The sequence below is a fragment of the Macaca nemestrina genome, chromosome 2 (assembly GCF_043159975.1).
Source record: "Macaca nemestrina isolate mMacNem1 chromosome 2, mMacNem.hap1, whole genome shotgun sequence".
Classification (NCBI taxonomy): Eukaryota; Metazoa; Chordata; class Mammalia; order Primates; family Cercopithecidae; genus Macaca; species Macaca nemestrina.
In genome coordinates, this window is record NC_092126.1 from 116,859,158 (window position 1) to 116,881,331 (window position 22,174).

Sequence of the window (22,174 nt, forward strand, 5' to 3'; positions counted from 1 at the left end):
ACTTCCTAGTCTTAATTGAAGAAGACTTTCCCAGTGGAAAATCTAGGTTAGTAATAGAAAATGGTTCAGATATTAACTAGTTCCTAGATTCCCAAGGGAAGAGTCTGACAGAAACTTTCAACTATGCAGCCAACAATTCAACTGCATGAGAGCTCTGCGACAGCCTCTCCTCTTTAGTTCCGGAGAGAAGGGGTGGGTGCAGAGCCTTTCAGGTATCTTTAAAGAAAAGCCTGAGACCTGTATCCCTTCTAAGAGCCAGGGACAGCCCAGGAATATACATAATTTTTAATTTTTGTGGGTACATAGGTGTACATATTTATGAGGTATATGAAATGTTTTAATATAGGCATGCAATACATAATAATCACATCATGGAAAATGGGGTATCCATCCCCTCACAAATTTTTCCTTTGTGTTACAATCTAATTATACTCTTTTCATTATTTTAAAATATATACTTAAATTATTATTGACTATAATCACCCTGTTGTGTTATTAAATACTAGGTCTTATTCATTCTATTTTTTTTTTTATGCATTCACCATCCCCACCTCCCCCTACCTTCCTAGCCTCTGGTAACCATCCTTCTATTCGCTATCTCCATGAGTTCAAATAAAGTGAGAACATGTGATGTCTGTCCTGCAGCCTGGGCATATTTTTGCTGTTGAGTCTGTAGAGATAGAGATGAGAGATCTAGGCAGCATGGCACCTCTTGATAAGGTGATGTAAATGTGGACAGTTGAAAAAAATCAGCTTTATTTGACCTCATACCTTCAAGTCTAGGATGCTCTTATGGCACCTCTAGGGTACTTGGCACAAGGCAGGCACTCTAGGAGAGTGCTGTGGGAGATAGGAAGGGAGTTAAGCTTTGGAATAATTTGGTCCTGAGTCAAATGAGGACTCCTGGAAATGCTGGGCAAAAGCAAAACAAACATACAACCTCTGCTAAAGTGCATATCCAGATAGGAAAATAAATTACTTGGTTGTTCATGATAGGGCTTCTTACCTCAGCTGTCTCCTAGCCCGACATACTTTAAAGGGACAACTCTTCAAAACTGTCAGTGTCATGACAGTTAAAACCAAGGTCTGTAGTTTCATCCCATCCAGTTATAGTTACCCACCATGCCCACCCCCACCCTCCTGCCATTACCTGAAGGGGAGCAAGCACCATGTTGCTCAGGGAGGCTGAGGCTGCCGCTCTCGCTGCTGCTGTCTTAGAGGAAGGCTCTATGAAGCTCTCAGGTGTGGCCAGCTGACCAGCTGCCGGAGAAAAGCTGGCTACCACTGCACCTTTCCCAAGTGGTTGTGTCTGTATTTGGTCATGCTGTGGGGTCAACCTGAGTTTCTGGAGAAGATCAACGCTTGGGAGGGATGTGCCAGCTGTGTTTGCCACGTTCAAAGGGGCCCGGAAGGGGCTCTGGCTGGCAATCAGACCGGCATGGCTTAGCTCAGGGACTGGCTGATTCAGGAGTGGAGACCTCTGTCTAGGCGTGGTCTTCACTGCCTGCATCATGGTGCTGTTTCGAGGTAAGCTGGGGGGAACCTGTGTAGTAGGAGCTTCAGATGGCAGAGTGGGACTGAGAACGGGACTCAACGGGATTGTGTAGGTTGGGGCATGCTTTTCATTGGACTGTGTGATGGAGGCTGGAGTGATTAGCACCGGGGTGGTGATTTCAGGCTGGACTGAGTGGTGGGCAGCAGAAGGGACACCCAGGGTTTCTGATTGAGGGGCTCCTCCTGACTGCTCAAAGGGAAATGGTAGGAATGAATTGGGCTCTTTCTGGGAGGCATCTCCTGGCAACCTCTCCACTTCTTCTGAATCCAGACTCACAACTGCTGGCTGTTCCTTTGGCAAAGAGGTTCCAAATAACTCTTCTACCGTCAGATGCTTGTGTCCAGATGGAGCAGACTGAAAAACAAATGAAACCACCCAGTGAAAGAGGTCTCTTATAAAACAGCATAACCAAACTTCTTTTCCAGAAGTCAAAGATTGTACAGAATCAAGGATGGATGGAGTATAAAAATAAGGAATGGACAAAACTGAAGATGTACTAAGGATTAAGGCCCAAGTTCATCCAGTGTCCCCAGGTTGGTGGTTTGCATTGGTAATATAATTCAAATTTTTAGGGTCTCTGGGAGGCAGGATCAGAATTCACCATTCTTTTTCTTGGCAAAGCTGACTGTGCCCAATTGTCTCATGTCAGCAACACATAAGGAAATGACACTAGAGGAGACACAGGGACCGAATGCTGATCAGGTGATTCCACCTTTCACTGTTCTCAATGAAACGCTAGGCATTGGATCTCTGATAAATCAGAAAATAAATCCAGCTATTTAACAGTGGGCCATTACCTCTCCTTATTCTCTAGCCACAGAATTCTTAAGAAAAAGCAAAGCATTTAAGCCTGACAATTTAAAATTTATATATATTTTAGTAAGTTGGCTTATTGACACTATAACCACTCAAAGGAAAAACTTTTGTGCTTTCCTGTACTTGTAAGCAACATTTCCATAGTCAATAACCTTTATTTCCTGAGTACTCACAGGGTGCCAGGTCTTGCTCTAACCTGGGCTCACGGGATGCAGTAAGGGAGTAACAACAGCTCCCACAGAGCTTACATTTTAGTGGGAGACACACCTAAGTACTTTGAAAACACAGGCAGCCTCAACTTTTTATTCCTAAAATGACTGAATTAGTTGTTTAGATCTGTTTATACTGAAAAAATTAGTTCATTGAAACACGATTCTCAAGGCTTCAGAAAGTCTGTAAGGCCCCAAAGTACACTGCAAATTAGTATAATATTGATAAAACTATGGTATGATCACATTACTACAGGAAAACAAACCCAATTTTGTCCAGGCAAATGTTTGTTTCATCCATTTGATAAAAATTCTTGAATTTATCAGGTGCCAGGCATTGTGCTGTCACTGTGATGTGAAAAAAGAGGCCAGGACAACTGGTAAGGCCCGCCCCCCAGCCCCCTCTGCGCCCCACACTAGGCAGAACTGCAGAGTCGAGTGGGAGGGAAGGTGCTAGAAAAAGTGAAACTGGGGAGGGATGTGGTGAGCTGGCTGGGGAGCACGGCCACTGAGACAGCCACACGTGCTTCAGCACATCTGGGTCAGAGGCTGGGTAGGAGGGTGACAGGGAAAGAGAGAAGCAGTGGGCAGACTGCAGAGTATCTGAGACATGTTAGAGGATCTGGACTTTATCCACAGGACAATGGCGACATGTTCAGGGGATGAGCCATCAGGCTTTATATTTTAGGAGGTGCACTTGGTTGGCCACATAAAGGACAAATTGTAGGGGCGAGACTGAGGAGAGTCTGGACTAAGATACTGGCAGAGAAGAGGATGAGAACTGGAGTTGGAATGGAAGGAGCTGGTGGCTGGCCAGGTAGGAGCAAGGAGCCGAGAGGACACCCTGGTATCTGGGTATTGGGTGGTGGTATCACTGCCTGGGCAGGCCAGCCCAGGAAGAGTCCCTAGGGTTAGGGAGAGGGGGAAGCTGAAGTTAGTTGTGAACATGTCTGGAGGTCTCTGTGGGACCTCTAGAACCTGGAGGTACTTAGAACACAAAATGGTAATGTTATTTTGTGTTCTTAAAACACAGAAATGGTAATACAAGTCAAGGGAGCAAAAGCATCCCCTCAGGAGGTTGTGGCGACATAGCTGTGATGTCCTATCAACCACCCAGAGGCAGGGCCTGGAGCCAACCACTGCTGTCTGGCTCTGCTCCTTTCCAGCTGTGTGGCCTGAGGAGTGCAGTCCACTTCTCTGAGTCTCAGGCCTCTATAAAGTAGGGAGGGCTGGTAGAGGCTGACATGTATGGAACCCAGTGCGTGTTTAATGTCAGCACTCCAAACAACATGGAGAGCAAGTTTGCCAAGGCAGGGGTTCTCTTTCTCACGTATTCCTAATCCTTGCCTTTCTTGCTCTTGGACTTGCCTACCCAAGTAATGGCACCGCTACCCAGGACCACAGATCCCATCAGTACATAGCAGACACTCAACAGTGCTCTCTCCCAAAGTTCTTTCAGGGAGTAGGGGGAAGTCAGTTTGAGGAGAGAGGGAGCTTAAGGCAAGAGATCCCGTGTCAGGAGGGGCTCATGTCGGACAATAGGGAAAGAGGGCCAGCAGCGATGAGCATGCACACAAGTTTGCATGTGAAGGACAGAAAGTTAAGGGAGTGCCATTCTGTCTTCTCTCCCTGGTATGAGGACAGCATCATCTACTAGGTGAGAGGGACAGGGCAGGTCTGAAAAAATGTAGTCAGTAAAAAGTAACTGTTGTGGAGGAAGAGGCAAGAACCTCCCACAGTTGAAAAAAACTTGTAGGTTCATACCAAACCATTTCACCTTAGAAAATATTCAATAAAGAAATTCCACTAATCTCACTTCAAATATAAGACAGCATCAATATCTAATTTTAAACTGTGGATACAAAAAAAACACTAAAGATCTTATATGGTTCAATTTCTTCATATTTTTTCTTCTGAAAAAAAAAACTGTCGAGTTTAGGGTCTGAAAAAAAAAGACACCTCAGCTGTTAACTGGGAAAATTACATAATCTTTCTTTTTCTTTCTTTTTTTGAGACAGGGTCTCATTCAGTCCGACTGGAATGCAGTGGTGTGATCACAGCTTATGCAGCCTCAACCTCCCAGACTCAAACAATCCTTTCATGTAGCTGGGACCACAGGTGCATGCCACCATGCTCAGTTTATTTTTACATTTTTTGTAGTGAGCCATTGAGCCCAGCACAATCTTTCTAATTTAGTTCCTTATCTGAAAAGCGAGGACATTCGGACAATGATCTCAGAGCACTGTTGTGAAAATTAAATTCTCAATATAATGTCTGGTGCCCAAAAAGCATTAAATTGAAGTTGGCTTAAACTGTAATCACATAAACACCATGTGGTCTTTTTTTTTTGAGACGTAGTCTTGCCCTATCGCCCAGGCTGGAGTGTAGAGGCGTGACCTCAGCTCACTGTAACCTCCGCCTCCCAGGTTCAAGCAATTCTCATGCCTCAGCCTCCTGAGTAGCTGGGATTACAGGCACGCACCACCACATCCAGCGAATTTTTGTATTTTTAGTAGAGACGGGTTTAACCATGTTGCCCAGGCTGGTCTCGAACTTCTTCTGACCTCAGGTGATCTGCATGCCTTGGCCTCCCAAAGTGCTGGGATTACAGGCGTGAGCCACCACGCCCAGCCCACCATGTGGTCTTAATAGCAAGCATGGAGTAACAAACAAAAATTCATTAAATGCTCCTAGAATATTATACCCCACAATGCAAGACAACAACAAAACACCTGGTAAGATGACCAAGGCTAGGCCATTATAAACCTCCTGGTCACTCCCAATGCAAAGAATCATCAAGGACACAGCTGTATGTTTAAAACTCCCTGGTAGTCCGTCCGTCCGTCCGTCCGTCCGTCCATCCATCCGTCCATCCATCCAATCCATCCAATCCATCCATCCATCCATCCATCCATCCATCCATCCATCCATCCATCCATTTATTTTTTGAGACGGAGTCTCGCTCTGTCGCCCAGGCTGGAGTGCAGTGGCTGGATCTCAGCTCACTGCAAGCTCTGCCTCCCAGGTTTAGGCCATTCTCCTGCCTCAGCCTCTGAAGTAGCTGGGACTACAGGTGCCTGCCACCTCGCCCGGCTAGTTTTTTGTATTTTTTAGTAGAGACGGGGTTTCACCGTGTTAGCCAGGATGGTCTTGATCTCCTGACCTTGTGATCCGCCCGTCTCGGCCTCCCAAAGTGCTGGGATTACAGGCTTGAGCCACCGTGCCCGGCCCCTGGTAATATTTCAAACCCATTCTATCTAGGTCAAAATAGACAACAAATTCTCCCCTGGGACAGACTTCTCTGTCCAGGCCACATAGCTGCAGACATGTGCACCAGTTCCATTTACTACACTGAACATTCTGACTTAGTCACTTGTGAATTCCTGGCATCATAAATGTCTACCGACAGCACAATAGACGTTTATCTCCCTATTTTAAAAAACTGTAGTAAAATATACATAAAATTTACCATTTTAACCATATTTAAGTGTAAAATTCAGCGGCATTTAGTACATTCACATTGTTGATTTTAAGGTTCATCCATGTTCTAACGTGTATCAGAATTTCATTTCTTTTTATGGCTGAATAATGTTCCATTGCATGTATATATGACACTTATTTATCTATGCTTCCATTAACGGACACTGGAGTTCTTGAGATGTTTCCACCTTCTAGCTAGTGCAAATACTGCTGCTATAAACACTGGTGTGGAAGTATCTGTTTGAATGCCTGTTTCCAATTCTTCTGGGTATATACCCAGGAGCAGAAGTGCTGGGTCATATAGTAATTCTAAGTTTAACTTTTTGAGGAACCACCAAACTGTTTTTTCCCCTAGTGCCTGAACCATTTCACATTATCACCGGCAATCCAACAGGGTGGCCAGTATACAGCAGTGTATGAGGTAACAGAGTATATAGAGTATTTTCCACATACTCTCCAACACTTGTGATGTTCTGTTTTAATGATACTAGCCATCCTAATGGGTATGAAGTGATACCTCCATGTGGTTTGAATTTGCATGTCCCTATTGACTAACGATGAGGAGCATCTTTTCATGTGCTTATTGGCCATCTGTATATCTTATATGGAGATTCCTATTAAAATCTTTTTTTTTTTTTTTTTTTTTTTGAGACGGAGTCTCGCTCTGTCGCCCGGGCTGGAGTGCAGTGGCCGGATCTCAGCTCACTGCAAGCTCCGCCTCCCAGGTTCACGCCATTCTCCTGCCTCAGCCTCCCAAGTAACTGGGATTACAGGCGCCCGCCATCTCGCCCGGCTAGTTTTTTGTATTTTTTAGTAGAGACGGGGTTTCACCGTGTTCGCCAGGATGGTCTCGATCTCCTGACCTCGTGATCCGCCCATCTCGGCCTCCCAAAGTGCTGGGATTACAGGCTTGAGCCACCGCGCCCGGCCCAGTCCTATTAAAATCTTTTACCCAGTTTTGAATTGGGCTACTTCCTTTTTATATACATTATATGTTTAGAAAACAAATGGGTCAAGTTTCTTAGCAAAAAAGTACTGGAAAATAACACTAATTTTTTTTTTTTTTTTTTTTTTTTTTTAATTTTTGAGATGGAGTCTCACTGTCACCCAGGCTGGAGTGCAGTGGTGTGATCCTGGCTCACTGCAACCTCCACCTCCTGGGTTCAAGTGATCCTCCTGCCTCAGCCTCCCGAGTAGCTGGGATTGCAGTCACGCACCACCACACTCGGTTAATTTTTGTATTTTTAGTAGAGATGGCGTATTACCATGTTAGCTGGGCTGTTCCTGAACTCCTAACCTCAGGTGATTGGTCTGTCTCGGCCCCCAAAGTGCTGGGCTTACAGCCAACGTGCCTGGCCAACACCACTAATTCTTATTAACGCAAAGTAAATGAATCATCTATTATAGAATATGTATGCAGACACACAAACCAATATTTAGATATAAACTACTTTGGAAAACAGAGATCAGATTGGGTCTATGTTGCAGAAATTTAAGAAAAGGAACAATCATGGAGAAACTTCATCACAAAATACACCTGAGGCATAATCCAGACAGCAACTTTTACTTGTCCAGTGAAACATAAATTAACTTTGAACAGCCAAAAATCTACTTTAAGTCAGGCAGAGTGCCTCATGCCTATAATCTCAGCACTTTGGCAGGCCTAGGCGGAAGCACTGTTTGAAGCTAGGAGTTTAAGATCAGCCTGGTCAACATACTGAGGCCCCTGCCTCTACAAAAAAATTTAAAAAGTAGCTGCACAAGGTGGTGTGCACCTGTGGTCCTGGCTGCTTGGAAGGCTGAGGCAGGAGGACCGTTTAAGCCCAGGAGTTTTGAGGTTACAGTGAGCTATGTTCACGCCACTGCATTTGAGCCTGGGCAGCAGAGTGAGACATCGTCTATACAAACAAACAAACAAACAAACACAAACACATCTACTTTATATTAAAATATGAAACCACTATATGGCAGAACCCTGAACCCTGACTTTAAAAGGAGCAGAAAGTTTCCAGATTCTCTATGCTGCCTCCCTATAACTACTGCCAGGCCAGACAGATTCTCTGACTTTCTCTAGAATGGGGTGTATGGTAAAGCATTACAGTTTTGGAGGTTTTCTCATATAAGAAGGAATAAACGAATCTGTGATGGCAATAATGAATCATCATACACAGAATGCTCACTATGCTAAGCACTTTACATGTATTACTCTATTCATCTGCTGGAGTAGGTCTACTATTATTGCCACTTTACAGATGATGCCCAAATACAACAACAGAACCAGACTCCAACTTAGTTCTAACAATACAGTCTACATTCTTAACCAGTGTGCCACCACACAGAGATGTCAATCCAGCAGATTATAGGTTACCTAATCACCTGGATGGTGATACTTACCTCTGGAAAACAGGTGCTGCTAAGGTTTGAATAACTGAGGTGGCTACAGATCAAAATGCATCAACGTTTGGAAATACTATCACTTGGCACAAACCATGTTTTGGTCAGCGATGGACTGCATATACAACAGTGATCCCAGAAGAATATTGTGTTTTTACTAAATCTTTTCTAAGGCTAAATATACAAATACCAGTGTGTTATAAGTGCCTATAATATGCAGTGCAGTAATGTGCTGTACAGGTCTGTAGTCCAGGAGCCATAGGCTATCTCATCGAGCCTAGGTGTTAATAGGCAATGCCATCTTGGTTTCTTGGTTTGTGAAAGTACAAATACACTCTATGATGTTCGGAAATGAAATCGCCTAATGACACATTTCTCAAGACAGCATTCTCATTGTTTTTTTTTTTTTTTTTTTTTTTGAGACGGAGTCTCACTCTGCCACCCAGGCTGGAGTGCAGTGGCCGGATCTCAGCTCACTGCAAGTTCCACCTCCTGGGTTCACGCCATTCTCCTGCCTCAGCCTCCCGAGTAGCTGGGACTACAGGCACCCGCCACCTCGCTCGGCTAGTTTTTTTGTATTTTTTAGTAGAGACGGGGTTTCACCGTGTTAGCCAGGATGGTCTCGATCTCCTGACCTCATGATCCGCCCGTCTCGGCCTCCCAAAGTGCTGGGATTACAGGCTTGAGCCACCGCGCCCGGCCTCTCATTGTTAAATGACACATGATTGTACCTAACTGGTTGAATTTGTCATAGGAGCCTAGGTGAGCAGAACATTCCTCTTCACACAAATCCCCAAAAGCTTCACAGTCTCTGCATTCTTTTCCGTTTCTGATAAGAAAAACTGGTTGCCCTGCTCTGGTAGCTGGGCTTATTTATTCATGAATTAACCTTCCATCATCCACAGAAAAGGTAAAATGTTATTCTTTCCTCATGCTTGAATATGCTTAAAGTTAGGATTCTGAGTTTTTTAATACTTCATGTAGATCAAGTGTTAGTCTGACCATTTAGTTCGGGAAATGGCATTCAGCAAGCAACAGCATGTACGGCGCAGGACAAAATTATCATATTCAACATCAGGTTTAATATGGTTCATTCCTCATCCCAGAGAATTGATGTTTAAAGAATTTTACACTTCTGTTTGGAGCTACTGGTCACTGTAGTGGGCACACTATAAGACAGGCATTATTCTTGAACATAGGAAGCAAACAAAAACAAAATACACTACAGAAACAATCCCAAGAAAAATTTAGTAAGTGAATTATGCAACTGAAATGGAATGTAATACTATCAAGGCTTGATAGCAGTACTTGCTCCTCAGCACTAGATGGCAGTGTTACTAAACAAATGTAGTATCTGCATGTGGCGGCTGATGATAAATTTAAGCTAATTTTAGTCAATCACATGGCTTCTGACAATATCCAGATCTCAGTATTTCTTTTTTTTTTTTTTTTTTTTTTTTTTGAGACGGAGTCTCGGTCTGTCGCCCAGGCTGCAGTGCAGTGGCCGGATCTCAGCTCACTGCAAGCTCCGCCTCCCGGGTTCACGCCATTCTCCTGCCTCAGCCTCCCGAGTAGCTGGGACTACAGGTGCCCGCCGCCTCGCCCGGCTAGTTTTTTGTATTTTTTAGTAGAGACGGGGTTTCACTGGGTTAGCCAGGATGGTCTCGATCTCCTGACCTCGTGATCCGCCGGTCTCGGCCTCCCAAAGTGCTGGGATTACAGGCTTGAGCCACCGCGCCCGGCCCAGATCTCAGTATTTCATAAAATTTTGTCACTATAACCTAAAAAGTGGAGTCTTCCCCCCAACCCCGAGACACAGTCTTGCTTTGTCGCCCAGGCCGGAGTGCGGTGGCACGATCTTGGCTCACTGCAAGCTCCCCCTCCTGGGTTCAAGCAATTCTCCTACCTCAGCCTCCTGAGTAGCTGGGATTACAGCACGCAGATCACCTGAGGTCAGAAGAAGTTCGAGACCAGCCTGGGCAACATGGTTAAACTCGTCTCTACTAAAAATACAAAAATTAGCTGGGTGTGGTAGTGCGTGCCTGTAATCCCAGCTACTCAGGAGGCTGAGGCATGAGAATCGCTTGAACCTGGGAGGCATAATCTGGGAGTAAACTGTGTATGCCACCACACCTGGCTAATTTTTGTATTTTTAGTAGAGACGGAGTTTCACCATGTTGGCCAGGCTGGTCTCAAACTCCTGACCTCATGATCTGCCTGTCTTGACTTCCCAAAGTGCAAAGTGCAAACAGATGGGATTACAGGCGTGAGCCTCCACACCTGACCAAAAGTGAAATTTTAAAAGTATATGAAAAATCACAGAATAACACATCAGCACTATCTGTCCCTCTTGAGTTCTGTATGCCTACAGACTCAGTGCTGTTGTTGAACGGCTGAGCATCTATGGCTTGTCACACTCATTTTTCAACTTTCAATGGGCAGTGCTTTACGATTTTTTTTTGTTTTTGAGATGGAGTTTCACTCGTTGCCCAGGCTGGAGTGCAATGGCACAATCTTGGCTTACTGCAACCTCCGCCTCCTGGGTTCAAGCGATTCTCCTGCCTCAGCCTCCCAAGTAGCTAGGATTACAGGCATGTGCCACCACGCCTGGCTAATCTCTTTTCTATTTAGTAGAGATGGGGTTTCACCATGTTGGTCAGGCTGGTCTTGAACTCCTGACCTCGGGTGATCCACTTGTCTTGGCCTCCCAAAGTGCTGGGATTACAGGCGTGAGTCACCGCGCCTGGCTGATTCTTTTTTTTGTTGTAGGGTTTTTGAAAGAGGGTCTCCCTCAGTTGCCCAGGCTGGAGTGCAGTGGTGCAATCTTGGCTCATTGTAACCTCTACCTCCTGGTTTCAAATGATCCTCCCACTTTAGCCTCCTGAGTAGCTGTGATTACAGGCGTGCGCCACCACACCCAGCTAATTTTTGTATTTTTAGTAGAGACAGGGTTTCACCATGTTTGCCAGGCTGGTCTCAAACTCCTGGACTCAAGGGATCTGCCTGCTTCCGCTTCCCAAAGCCCTGGGATTACAGGTGTGATTCACCATGCCTGGCCTTACAATTCTTAAGGCATTTTTTTCTGGTCCATTTCTTCCTTAGGGTCTCACAACAAATCTGCTTTAGGCAGTACAAGAATCCTTAACCTCATGATTCACAAAAGGAAGATGAAGTGATTCATGATTTAGAAAGGGGAAGTAGTAAGCCCACTGCACACTCCTGGATGATGATCCTAAATCCAGATACAGTAAAAATGGGGCATGGGAAGGTAGAATACAAAATTTGGTTTAAATTAATTATCATCTAAATATCTAAAAACATTTTGGATACATTGCTGATGTGAATGTAAAACTGTACAGACTTCCTAGAAAACAGTTTGGTGGTTTCTTTCTTTCTTTCTCTTTTTTTTTTGAGACGGAGTCTCGCTCTTTCGCCCAGGCTGGAGTACAATGGTGTGATCTCAGCTCACTGCAAGCTCCACCTTCTGGGTTCACACCATTCTCCTGCCTCAGCCTCCTGAGTAGCTGGGCCTACAGGCACCCACCACCACATCCGGCTAAATTTTTTGTATTTTTAGTAGAGACGGAGTTTCACCGTGTTAGCCAGGATAGTCTCGATCTCCTGACCTCATGATCCGCCCGCCTCGGCCTCCCAAAGTGCTGGGATTACAGGCGTGAGCCACCGCGCCCGGCCTTTCTTTTTTTTTTTTTTTTGAGACAGGGTTTTGCCCTTGTTGCCTAGGCTGGAGTGCAGTGGCATGACCTCGGCTCACTGCAACCTTTGCCTCCCAGGTTTAAGCGATTCTCATGCCTCAGCCTCCTGAGTAGCTGGGATTACAGACACCACCACCACCATGCCCGTCTAATTTTTGTATTTTTAGTAGAGATGGGGTTTCAGCATGTTGGTCAGGCTGGTCTCGAACTCCTGACCTCAGGTGATCCACCCGCCTTGGCCTCCCAAGGCAGTTTCCTATTAAACTAAAACATGCAATACCAAATGACCTGACACTTGTACTCCTGGGCATTTATCCCAGAGAAATGAAAATTTATGTTCACACAAAAACCTGTACATAAATGTTCATAGGAGCTTTATTTGTAATAACCCAAAATTGAAAACAATCTAGATGTTCTTCAGTTAAGCGAGTTGCCAAAAACAAACAAATCTGTAATACTCTCAGTAATAAAAGGTAACAAACTTGATACATGTAACAACTTCAGTGAAATGTTCAGGAATTACGCTGAGTGAAGAAAGACAATCTCAAGAGGTCACATATATGATTCCATTTATATAACATTCTTTTTTTTTTTTTGAGACGGAGTCTCGCTTTGTCGCCTAGGCTGGAGTGCAGTGGTGTGATCTCAGCTCACTGCAAGCTCTGCCTCCCGGGTGCACGCCATTCTCCTGCCTCAGCCTCCTGAGTAGCTGGGACTACAGGCACCTGCCACTAGGCCTGGCTAATTTTTTGTATTTTTAGTAGAGATGGGGTTTCACCGTGTTAGCCAGGATGGTCTTGATCTCCTGACCTCGTGATCCGCCCGCCTCGGCCTCCCAAAGTGCTGGGATTACAGGCGTGAGCCGCTGAGCCCGGCCTATATAATATTCTTGAAATGACTTTATAGAACTGGAAAATAGATTAATAGTTGCTAGGGCTAAATGATGATGGGATCGGGGAGGCAGAGGTAGAAGAGGGTATGAAAGGGAAGTCAGTGTGTTTATGAAAGGGCAACATAAAACATCCTTGTGGTGATGAAAATATTTAGCATCTTGACTGTGGTAGTGGATATACAAAGCTATACATGAGATAAAATTACACAGAACTGAATATACACACAAATAACAAGGGAAATCTGAAGAAGATGTGTGGATTGTGTCAATAACCTGGTTATGATATCACACTATATTTTGCAAAATGTTATCAGTGGGAAAATGGGTAATGGGTACATAGGATCTTTCTGCATTATTTCTGACAACTGCATATAAATCTGTAATTATCTCAAAACAAAAAGTCTACTTAAAAAACTATGGATTTTATTTGGTATCTGTTCTTTTATCAGACTATCAGTTATAAAGAGAATTAATTCAACAAATATTTACAGTGCTATATGCAAAGGACACAGCAATGAACAAGGCTCGTAAAACTGCCCTTCTTTCCTATTAAGAGACAGCTTAAAAACAAAATAAAAAACCAAAACTGCTTTACATGGCGCTTATATTTTGGTGGGCAGGAGACAGACAAAAAACAAAAACAGAAACCACGTTAGCTGGTTAGAAACCTTAGTGAGAAAATAAAGTACAGCAAGGGGATAGAGGTGAGGGAGGGTTGTTTTATTTTATTTATTTACTTATTTATTTTGAGCTGGAGTCTCGCTCTGTCGCCTAGGCTGGAGTGCAGTAGCACAATCACAGCTCACTGCAACCTCCAGCTCCCAGGTTCAAGCGATTCTCCTACCTCAGCCTCCTGAATAGCTGTGATTACTGGTGTCTGTTACCATGGGCTAATTTTGTATTTTTAGTAGAGATGGGGTTTCGCCATGTTGGCCAGGCTGGTCTCGAAGTCCTGACCTCAGGTGATCCGCCTGCCTTGGCCTCCTGAAGTGCTGGAATTACAGGCGTGAGCCACTGTGCCCGGCGGTTTTATTTTATTTTTAAATCAAATTAAATTAAGTTAAATTAAATTTTTGAGACAGGGCCTTGCTCTGCTACCCAGGCTGGAGTGCAGTGGTGTGATCAAGGCTCACAGCAATCTCAAACCTCCTGGGCTCAAGCGAGGCTCTTACCTCAGCCTCCCAATTAGCTGGGACCACAGATGCATGACATCACATCTGGCTAATTTTAAAATCTGTTTCTAGAGAAGGGGTCTCACTATGCTGCCCAGACTGGTCTCTAACTCCTGGCCTCAAGCGATCCTCCTACCTTGACCTCCCAAAGTGCTGAGATTATAGACGAGAGCCACTGTGCCTGTCCAAGGGGTATTACTATTTTTTCTTCCTTGAGACAGACAGAGTCTTACTCTGTTGCCCAGACTGGAGGGCACTAGTACAATCTAAGCTCACCACAACTTCTGCCTCCTGGGTTCAAGCCATTCTGGTGCTACAGCCTCCTGAGTAGCTGGGATTACAGGCATGTGCCACCACACCCAGCTAATTTTTGTATTTTTAGTAGAGACAGAGTTTTGTCAATTGGCCAGGCTGGTTTCAAACCCCTGGGCTCAAGTGATCTGCCTGCCTCAACCTTCCAAAAGTGCTGGTGTTACAGGTGTGAGTCACTGTGCCTGGCCAAGGGTTATTTTAAATAGGGTAGTCAGAGAAGGCCTGACTTATGGAGGACACATGAGGCTTGAAGGAGGAAAGGGAGCAAGCCCTATCTGGGAGGAAAGTATTACAGACCAAGGGAACAACAAGTGCAAAGGCCTGTCCCAAGGCAGGAACATATCTGGCACATTTGGGGAAAGGCAAGAGAGCCAATGGGACTGGAGCCAGGTGAGCAATGCACAGTGACAGATGAGGCCTGGGGTAGAGGGGCCAGATAAGGCAGGGCCTCGTGGGCCACTGTCATGATCCTGGCTATTATTTGAGTGAGCTGGGACACTGCTGGAGTGTTTTAAGCAGAGGAATGCCATGATCTGAGTTATGTTTTACAAGGATTACTCTGGCTGTTGGGTTAAGAATAGGTAAGAAGCAACCAGGGGGCAAAAGATGGGAAACCAGGTAGCAGGCTACTACAAAATCCAGATGAAACACAGTAACTCGGATCATGATGACCCAGGAGGATGTCATTATGTTGCTGCACGTATGAACCTTCACACAAGTGAAAAATCAAACTTGCACTCATTAGAACTCTTACTAAACGCTACTCTTTGTTACTTAGGACAAAGCTAGAGCTTTAGCTGTACAAACCTTATCTTGTGACCCAGAGGGCGTTTCTTCTAGAGTCTCAGTGCTTCCCAGATTGGAGAGCTGAGTGCTTGGCTGTAACCCAGGGCTGGAGATATTTGAGTCGCCCATCTGATTCTTTAAAAAGTTAAAAGAAAAAAATACATCATGTGAAAAAAAATTGCTATTATTTGGCTCACAAAACAGTATTTGACGTTATCAGAAATGATACTTTTTAAAAAGAAGAAAAACCAACCTCAAAATGTTTGCTCTGTACTCCAATGTAAATAACATGCAATACAATTTCTAGAACAATGAGCACCTAATTTGAGACAACAGTGTTGGCCACAACTATTATTTTTATCACCTTTTAAAGAAAAAGATAATGGTATTACTTTATCATATATTCTTTTAATCTTTATTTGTTTCTCCGAGACGGAGTCTTGCTCTGTTGCCCAGGCTGGACTGCAAAGGCGCGATCCTGGCTCGCTACAACCTCTGCCTCCTGGGTTCAAGCAATTCTCCTGCCTCAGCCTCCCAAGTAGCTGGGATTACAGGTGTGAGCCACCACGCCCAGCTGTTTTTTTTTTTTTTTTTTTTTTTTTTGTATTTTTAGTAGAGACAGGGTTTCACCACGTTGGCCAGGCTAGTCTCAAACTCCTGACCTTGTGATCTATCCACCTCGGCCTCCCAAAGTGCTGGGATTATGGGGGGCGTGACTCACTGTGCCCGGCCTGATTTTAATTTTAAATAAAAGCTAACATATGGTGAAATTAATTTTTAAGGTGTGTACCGTTCTATTTCTGTTCCTATGGGCATAATGAGGATACAAAACAGTTCTAATCATCCAAAAAAAATTCCCTTGTGCTGTCCTATTGCAGTCATGCCCTCCTTCCACTCCTGGCAACTAGGTCTATTCTCTCTCACTCTAGTTTTGTCTTTTCAACAGTACCTTAACTCGTTTTGCCAATTTGAAGCTTTTTTCAAGATCATCGATTAATAATTTAGTAGCTAGTATTATAGCAGAACTGTATGGGAAACAGTGCTTTTTCAAATTTTGTTCCTTGAAGTTCTGGTGAGGATGAAACAGGCATGAAAGGAAAGCACTTAATTCAATATTTAGTGAAGAGTAAGGTGACAGTATAATTCCGCTAAAAGAAAGTTCAGCAGTAGAGAGCTTGTCTCACTCCAGTGAAGCGTGGGGGCTTTGAGGTGCCAAGTAAAATTCCAGGAGAGTTTTATAACCATGAAATGCCCACTGCTTGCACATAGTAGATGGTTCATAAGCAGGTATTGAATAAATTAACTAATGTACCACAACTGCCATTTTATTCAACTTTTGGGAGAAAATTTTATCAGCTAATTTATAAACTAAAATGCAAAACAGAAGAGAAAGAAAACAGTGAATTTCAGAAAAGCCTCTCATTTGGGTAAAATTTTACCTGAATGAAGCTTAATGAAGGTTGTGCATCTACCACCAATTACAGACCATGAGCATACTTTTTAGTATTATGTGGTACAAACTATCAGAATACTTTTCAAAGCCTACACAAATTCCTAGGACCACTGAGGATCCTAACAGAAACTGCAGTGGTAAAGAAGAGGCACGAAGCTTTACCAGAACTAGCTGCTGCGAGCTAACTTCTGCACTCCAAGACCATCTTCTCCCATAGTAATCTTATAGGAGTAGAAAAAAGCATGGTAAATTTTCCTGCCAAAAACAAGTACTCTGGGGTAAGCGAGTTCTTTCCTTATGTTTTAGATTTAAAATTGTAAGACACACCTTTAAAAAGAGACACAGGGTCTCACTGTTGCCCAGACTGGAGTGCAGTGGCACAACCACAGCTCACTGCAGCCTCTGACTCCTGGGGTCAAGTGATCTTCCTTCCTCAGCCTGCCAAGTAGCTGGGACTGGTTACAGGAGCATGCTAACATGCTTTCTTTTTGAACTTGTATTTCTGCTGGTCCTGGAGGCCAGCTTCCCTAGTAAAATGGTCTCCTGCAGACCTCCTCCTCTCCTTTTGGTCTTTCTTGGTCAGCACCCAAGTACCCAGAGAGCCTTACCCTCTCATACTCATCCTTGGCTCTGCTCAGCATCTCCAGGATGTCGATGGGCCTGTGGTCACTGCAGCCATTGGCTTGGCTGGGACTCTGTTTATCCCGCACAGCTTGCTGGGATCGCCGTGTCTCCTCTTCTACCACACTAGAGGAGAAGAACAAGGTTTTAGAAAGGCCTCTTAAAACAAAATCTGACCCAAGGTTTCTTTTGGTGTTCATCTTCCAAGGACACACTAAGAGTGTCACATGATGACATTATTCTTTTTATTTATTTTTTTTTGAGATAGAGTCTCGCTCTGTCGCCCAGGCTGGAGTGCAGTGGCGCAATCTCGGCTCACTGCAAGCTCCGCCTCCCGGGTTCACGCCATTCTCCTGCCTCAGCCTCCCGAGTAGCTGGGACTACAGGCGCCCACAACCGCGCCCGGCTAATTTTTTGTATTTTTAGTAGAGACGGGGTTTCACCATGGTCTCGATCTCCTGACCTTGTGATCCGCCCGCCTTGGCCTCCCAAAGTGCTGGGATTACAGGCGTGAGCCACCGCGCCCGGCCTCTTTTTATTTTTTTGAGATGGAGTCTCGCACTGTTGCCCAGGCTGGAGCGCAGTGGCGCAATCTTGGCTCACTGCAAACTCTGCCTCCTGGCTTCACGCCATTCCCCTGCTTCAGCCTCCCAAGTAGCTGGGACTATAGGTACCCGCCACCACGCCCGGCTAATTTTTTGTTTTTAGTAGAGACAGGGTTTCACTGTGTTAGCCAGGATGGTCTCGATCTCCTGACCTCATAATCTGCCCTCGGCCTCCCCAAGTGCTGGGATTATAGTCATGAGCCACTGCGCCCAGCCAATGACATTATTCTTGCAATATATAACACAGAACCTCAGTTACCTCATTTCAGGAATATATGACTTACCATTTCACCGTCTCATTAACAGTGCCAATATTTACCCTTCAGAAGGATAAAAATCAGAATTCCCTCCTAGAGTTGGCAGAGATGCATTAAAAACTCCACTAAGGTATCTCCCTTTTTCCCTTGAAGTATTTCAAAATCAAACTAATTGCTAAAGTAAATCTGAAAATGGACAATGCCACCAAGACACAGGAAGGCCGCATAGTCGAACAAATCCTCTGTGGAAAGTTTGGATTGACACTGGGCTAGTAAGGACAAAGTCATTTCTTGAAAATAGAGGTCCTGGTGAATCCTTAAAAGTTAATGATAACACTATAAGCAAATAAAAGGTTTCCCTTATTCTCCCTTTAAAAAACCACCAACTTAGGCCGGGCGCGGTGGCTCACGCCTGTAATCCCAGCACTTTGGGAGGCCGAGGCGGGCGGATCACAAGGTCAGGAGATCGAGACCACGGTGAAACCCCGTCTCTACTAAAAATACAAAAAACTAGCCGGGCGCGGTTGCGGGCGCCTGTAGTCCCAGCTACTCGGGAGGCTGAGGCAGGAGAATGGCGTGAACCCGGGAGGCGGAGCTTGCAGTGAGCCGAGATTGCGCCACTGCACTCCAGCCTGGGCTGGGCGACAGAGCGAGACTCCGTCTCAAAAAAAAAAAAAAAAAAAAAAAAAAAAAAAACCACCAACTTAGCCTGGGCAACTTGGCAAAACCCCGTCTCTACAAAAAAAATACAAAAATTAGCTGGGCATAGTGGTACACGCCTGTAGCCCCAGCTATTTGGGAGGCTAAAGTGGGAGGACTGCTTGAGTCTGGGAGGTAGAGGTTGCGATGAGCTGAGATCACGCCACTGCACTCCAGCCTGGGTGACAGAGGGAGACCCTGACTCCAAAACAAACAAACAAACAAACAAAAAAAACCCACACACTAAGTGGGTTTTCAGTTTTTAAGAACACCCCCTTCTCCCTTGTATAGAAAGATCTGAAACAATTACAGCAAAATGTTAGGAATTGAAAGCTGGGTGGTAAGCACATACATATTTTATTATTTCCTATATTTTTCTTCAAGCTTTCAAGCTTGAATAATAAATTTTAATAAAGCAACTTTCTTTTTTTTTCTAAGATTAATTTAGGCCAGGCACAGTGCTCATGCCTATTATCCTAGCACTTTGCGAGGCCGAGGCAGGAAGATCACTCGAGCCCAGGAGTTTGAGACCAGCCTGGGCAACACAGCGAAACCCTGTTTTAAAAACCAAAAAACCCAGCCTGCACAGGAGCTCTTATTACAGTGTGGGGAAAAGGTGGACAGAGATGGCTTTTTTATTTAAAAATACTGGGTTAAACAATATTAAATCGACTTAAAAAAAAAGAAAAAACAGAATCTTTGAGTTTTATTATTATTTTTGTAGAGATGGGGTTTGATATGTTGCCCAGGCCGGTCTCAAAACTCCTAGTCTCAAGTGATCTTCCTGCCTCAGCCTCCCAAAATACTGAGATTAAAGGCATGAACTACCACAACCCACCCACTGAATTTGTTTGTTTTACTTATTTTTTTATTGTACAGACAAGGTCTCATCATGTTGCCCAGGCTGGTCTCAAACTCCTGGCCTCAAGCAATCCTCCCACCTCAGCCTCCCAACGTGCTGGGATTACAGACATGAGCCACCACACCTGGCCAGTTGATTTTTAAGCATGCAAAAATTTATTGTGATTCTCCAAGAAGGGCAGGCCTATAGATACTCTCAAATTTTATTTGATTATAGAATTTTCCTCTGAGGCAGAATTCCTGTTTGGAAAATGTGGCTTTAAGGTTAGTTACCTTATCTAGATAGTTTCTCCATCTAGATTTTTATAGCTCTTCATAAGACTATTACTTCTAAAACAAATGTAGAATCATGAATTTCATGGTAGACTGAAAGACTGGTATGGGATATGAGAGTAAGACCAAATATGAACTGTTTATTTAATGCTCAGATATAGGTCACATTAGCCCGAATCCACCTTCATAAAGGATCTGTCACACAGCCTGTTTTCCACCTACCTCCTGACATGTTGCCTGACTTGGCCATGCTAGTATTTAACTTTTCCCTGACCCAGACTAGGATCTGTGATTCTGTGATTATTTTGGTTTAAAAGAAGAATATTTCTTTTCTTTTCTCATGCCAAAGCCTCCCTAGTAGCTGGGATTACAGGTGTGCACTACCATGCCCGGCTAATTTTTGTGTTTTTAGTAAAGGTAGGGTTTCGCCATGTTGACCAGGCTGGTCTTGAACTCCTGATCTCAAGTGATCTGACCACCTCAGCCTCCCAAAGTGCTGGGATTACAGGCATGAGCCACTGTGCCCAGCCAGAACAGGTAATTTTATAAAGCTCACCACTGCTGAAAGCAGAAGCCGTCAGGGGTGGTATGGAAGGGACTCTCACATAAATGAGGCTTGGACTCTAAGGCCTCTTCTAACCAAACTTTATGAATAGCACCCATGCCGTTCTCCTTTCCTTTCAAACACCAAAACCTATCCCTAAGATGTCTGTAAGATCAGGAATAAAGCTTACTTCCATGAGTTCTCCAAAGTTTACATAGTCTATGTGGCCAAACATTCAAACAACATTTTATTGTTAAAAAGAGTTTCTGAGGCCGGGTGTGGTGGCTCATGCCTGTAATCCCAGCACTTTGGGAGGCCGAGGTGGGTAGATCATGAGGTCAGGAGTTCAAGGTCAGCCTGGCCAAGATGTTGAAACCCCATCTCTACTAAAAACACAAAACTTAGCTGGGCGTGGTGGCAGGCGCTCATAATCCCAGCTACTCCGGAGGCTGAGGCAGGAGAACTGCTTGAACCCAGTGGGGCGGAGGCTGCAGTGAACCGAGATCACGCCACTGCACTCCTGGGTGACAGAGCAAGTCTCTGTCTTAAAAAAAAAAAAGAGTTTCTGGCAGACTGGATTTCCTCTTTAGGAGAGTCAACATCTTCTAAGTTTAGTGGGTTTTCAACTCTGCCACCACTGACCAGAGAATATCCAAATTTAGATGATATAGGTCTAGAAGTTCACTCATTTTCCTACATAGTTTCTCATTTTTATAAACATTGTTTGGAGTAAATCAGTTTTTTACTTGGAGGATCTTTATTATATTGTGGCTGTCAAACAGTATTTAAAAGAATGGGCACTGATGGACACATTTATTTATATGTACAATATACTAACAAGAACTGTACTAGTATTTTGTTGTCAAATATGTAGCAAATGACAATAAAACATTGTAACAAACAGGCTTATGCAGGCAGATTTAGAACAAAGACAGATAGTCTTCTTTAGTTTTAGTGACCAGAAAGGCATTTATCACAAAGTTAAGGGTAACATACAGTATTCTCTTCAGCCATAAATAGGCCAGACACTTAAAACTCATTATCAACAGTTTCACCATGGTATTCTCAAATCACTATTTTTTTTTTTTTTTTGAGATGGGATCTCACTATGTTGCCCAGGTTGATCTTGAACTCCTGGGGCCCAAGTGATCTGCCCACCTGAGCCTCATAAGTATCATAGCTGAAATGACAAGTACATACCACTGCGCCTGGCCTCTCTAATCACTTTCTTTTCTTCTTCCTTTTTTTTTTTTAATTATTAAACAGAGATGAGTCTTGCTATTCTCAGGCCAGGATGGTCTTAAACTCCTGGCCTCAAGCAATCCTCCCTGCCTTGACCTCCCAAAGTGCTGGGACTACAGGCACGAGCCACTGTGCCCAGGCTCAAAGCACTTTTAGTAACACACCTGATTCTAGTCAAACAAGCTGAAAATTTAAGCAATTGTCCCTTTTCGGACATTTCTGGTGAAAGAAGCCCCAATGCTCTTCTTTTCCCTTCCAGCTTCCCATTTCTACTCCTCATCCTATTTCTG

The 22,174-nt window shown here is 44.2% G+C and overlaps 1 protein-coding gene across 1 annotated transcript in view; it reads right to left on the reverse strand.

Moving 5' to 3' along the window:
• LOC105480571 (decapping mRNA 1A) overlaps window positions 1-22,174 on the reverse strand; it is a 61,795-nt gene that overhangs the window by 8,147 nt on the left and 31,474 nt on the right. The window contains exons 5-7 of the mRNA XM_011739646.2: window positions 17,391-17,529; window positions 15,351-15,464; window positions 1,151-1,909 (exon numbers count right to left, since the gene is read on the reverse strand). Of these exons, the coding sequence (XP_011737948.2) occupies window positions 1,151-1,909; window positions 15,351-15,464; window positions 17,391-17,529 (1,012 nt within the window). The remainder of the gene's footprint in view (window positions 1-1,150; window positions 1,910-15,350; window positions 15,465-17,390; window positions 17,530-22,174) is intronic.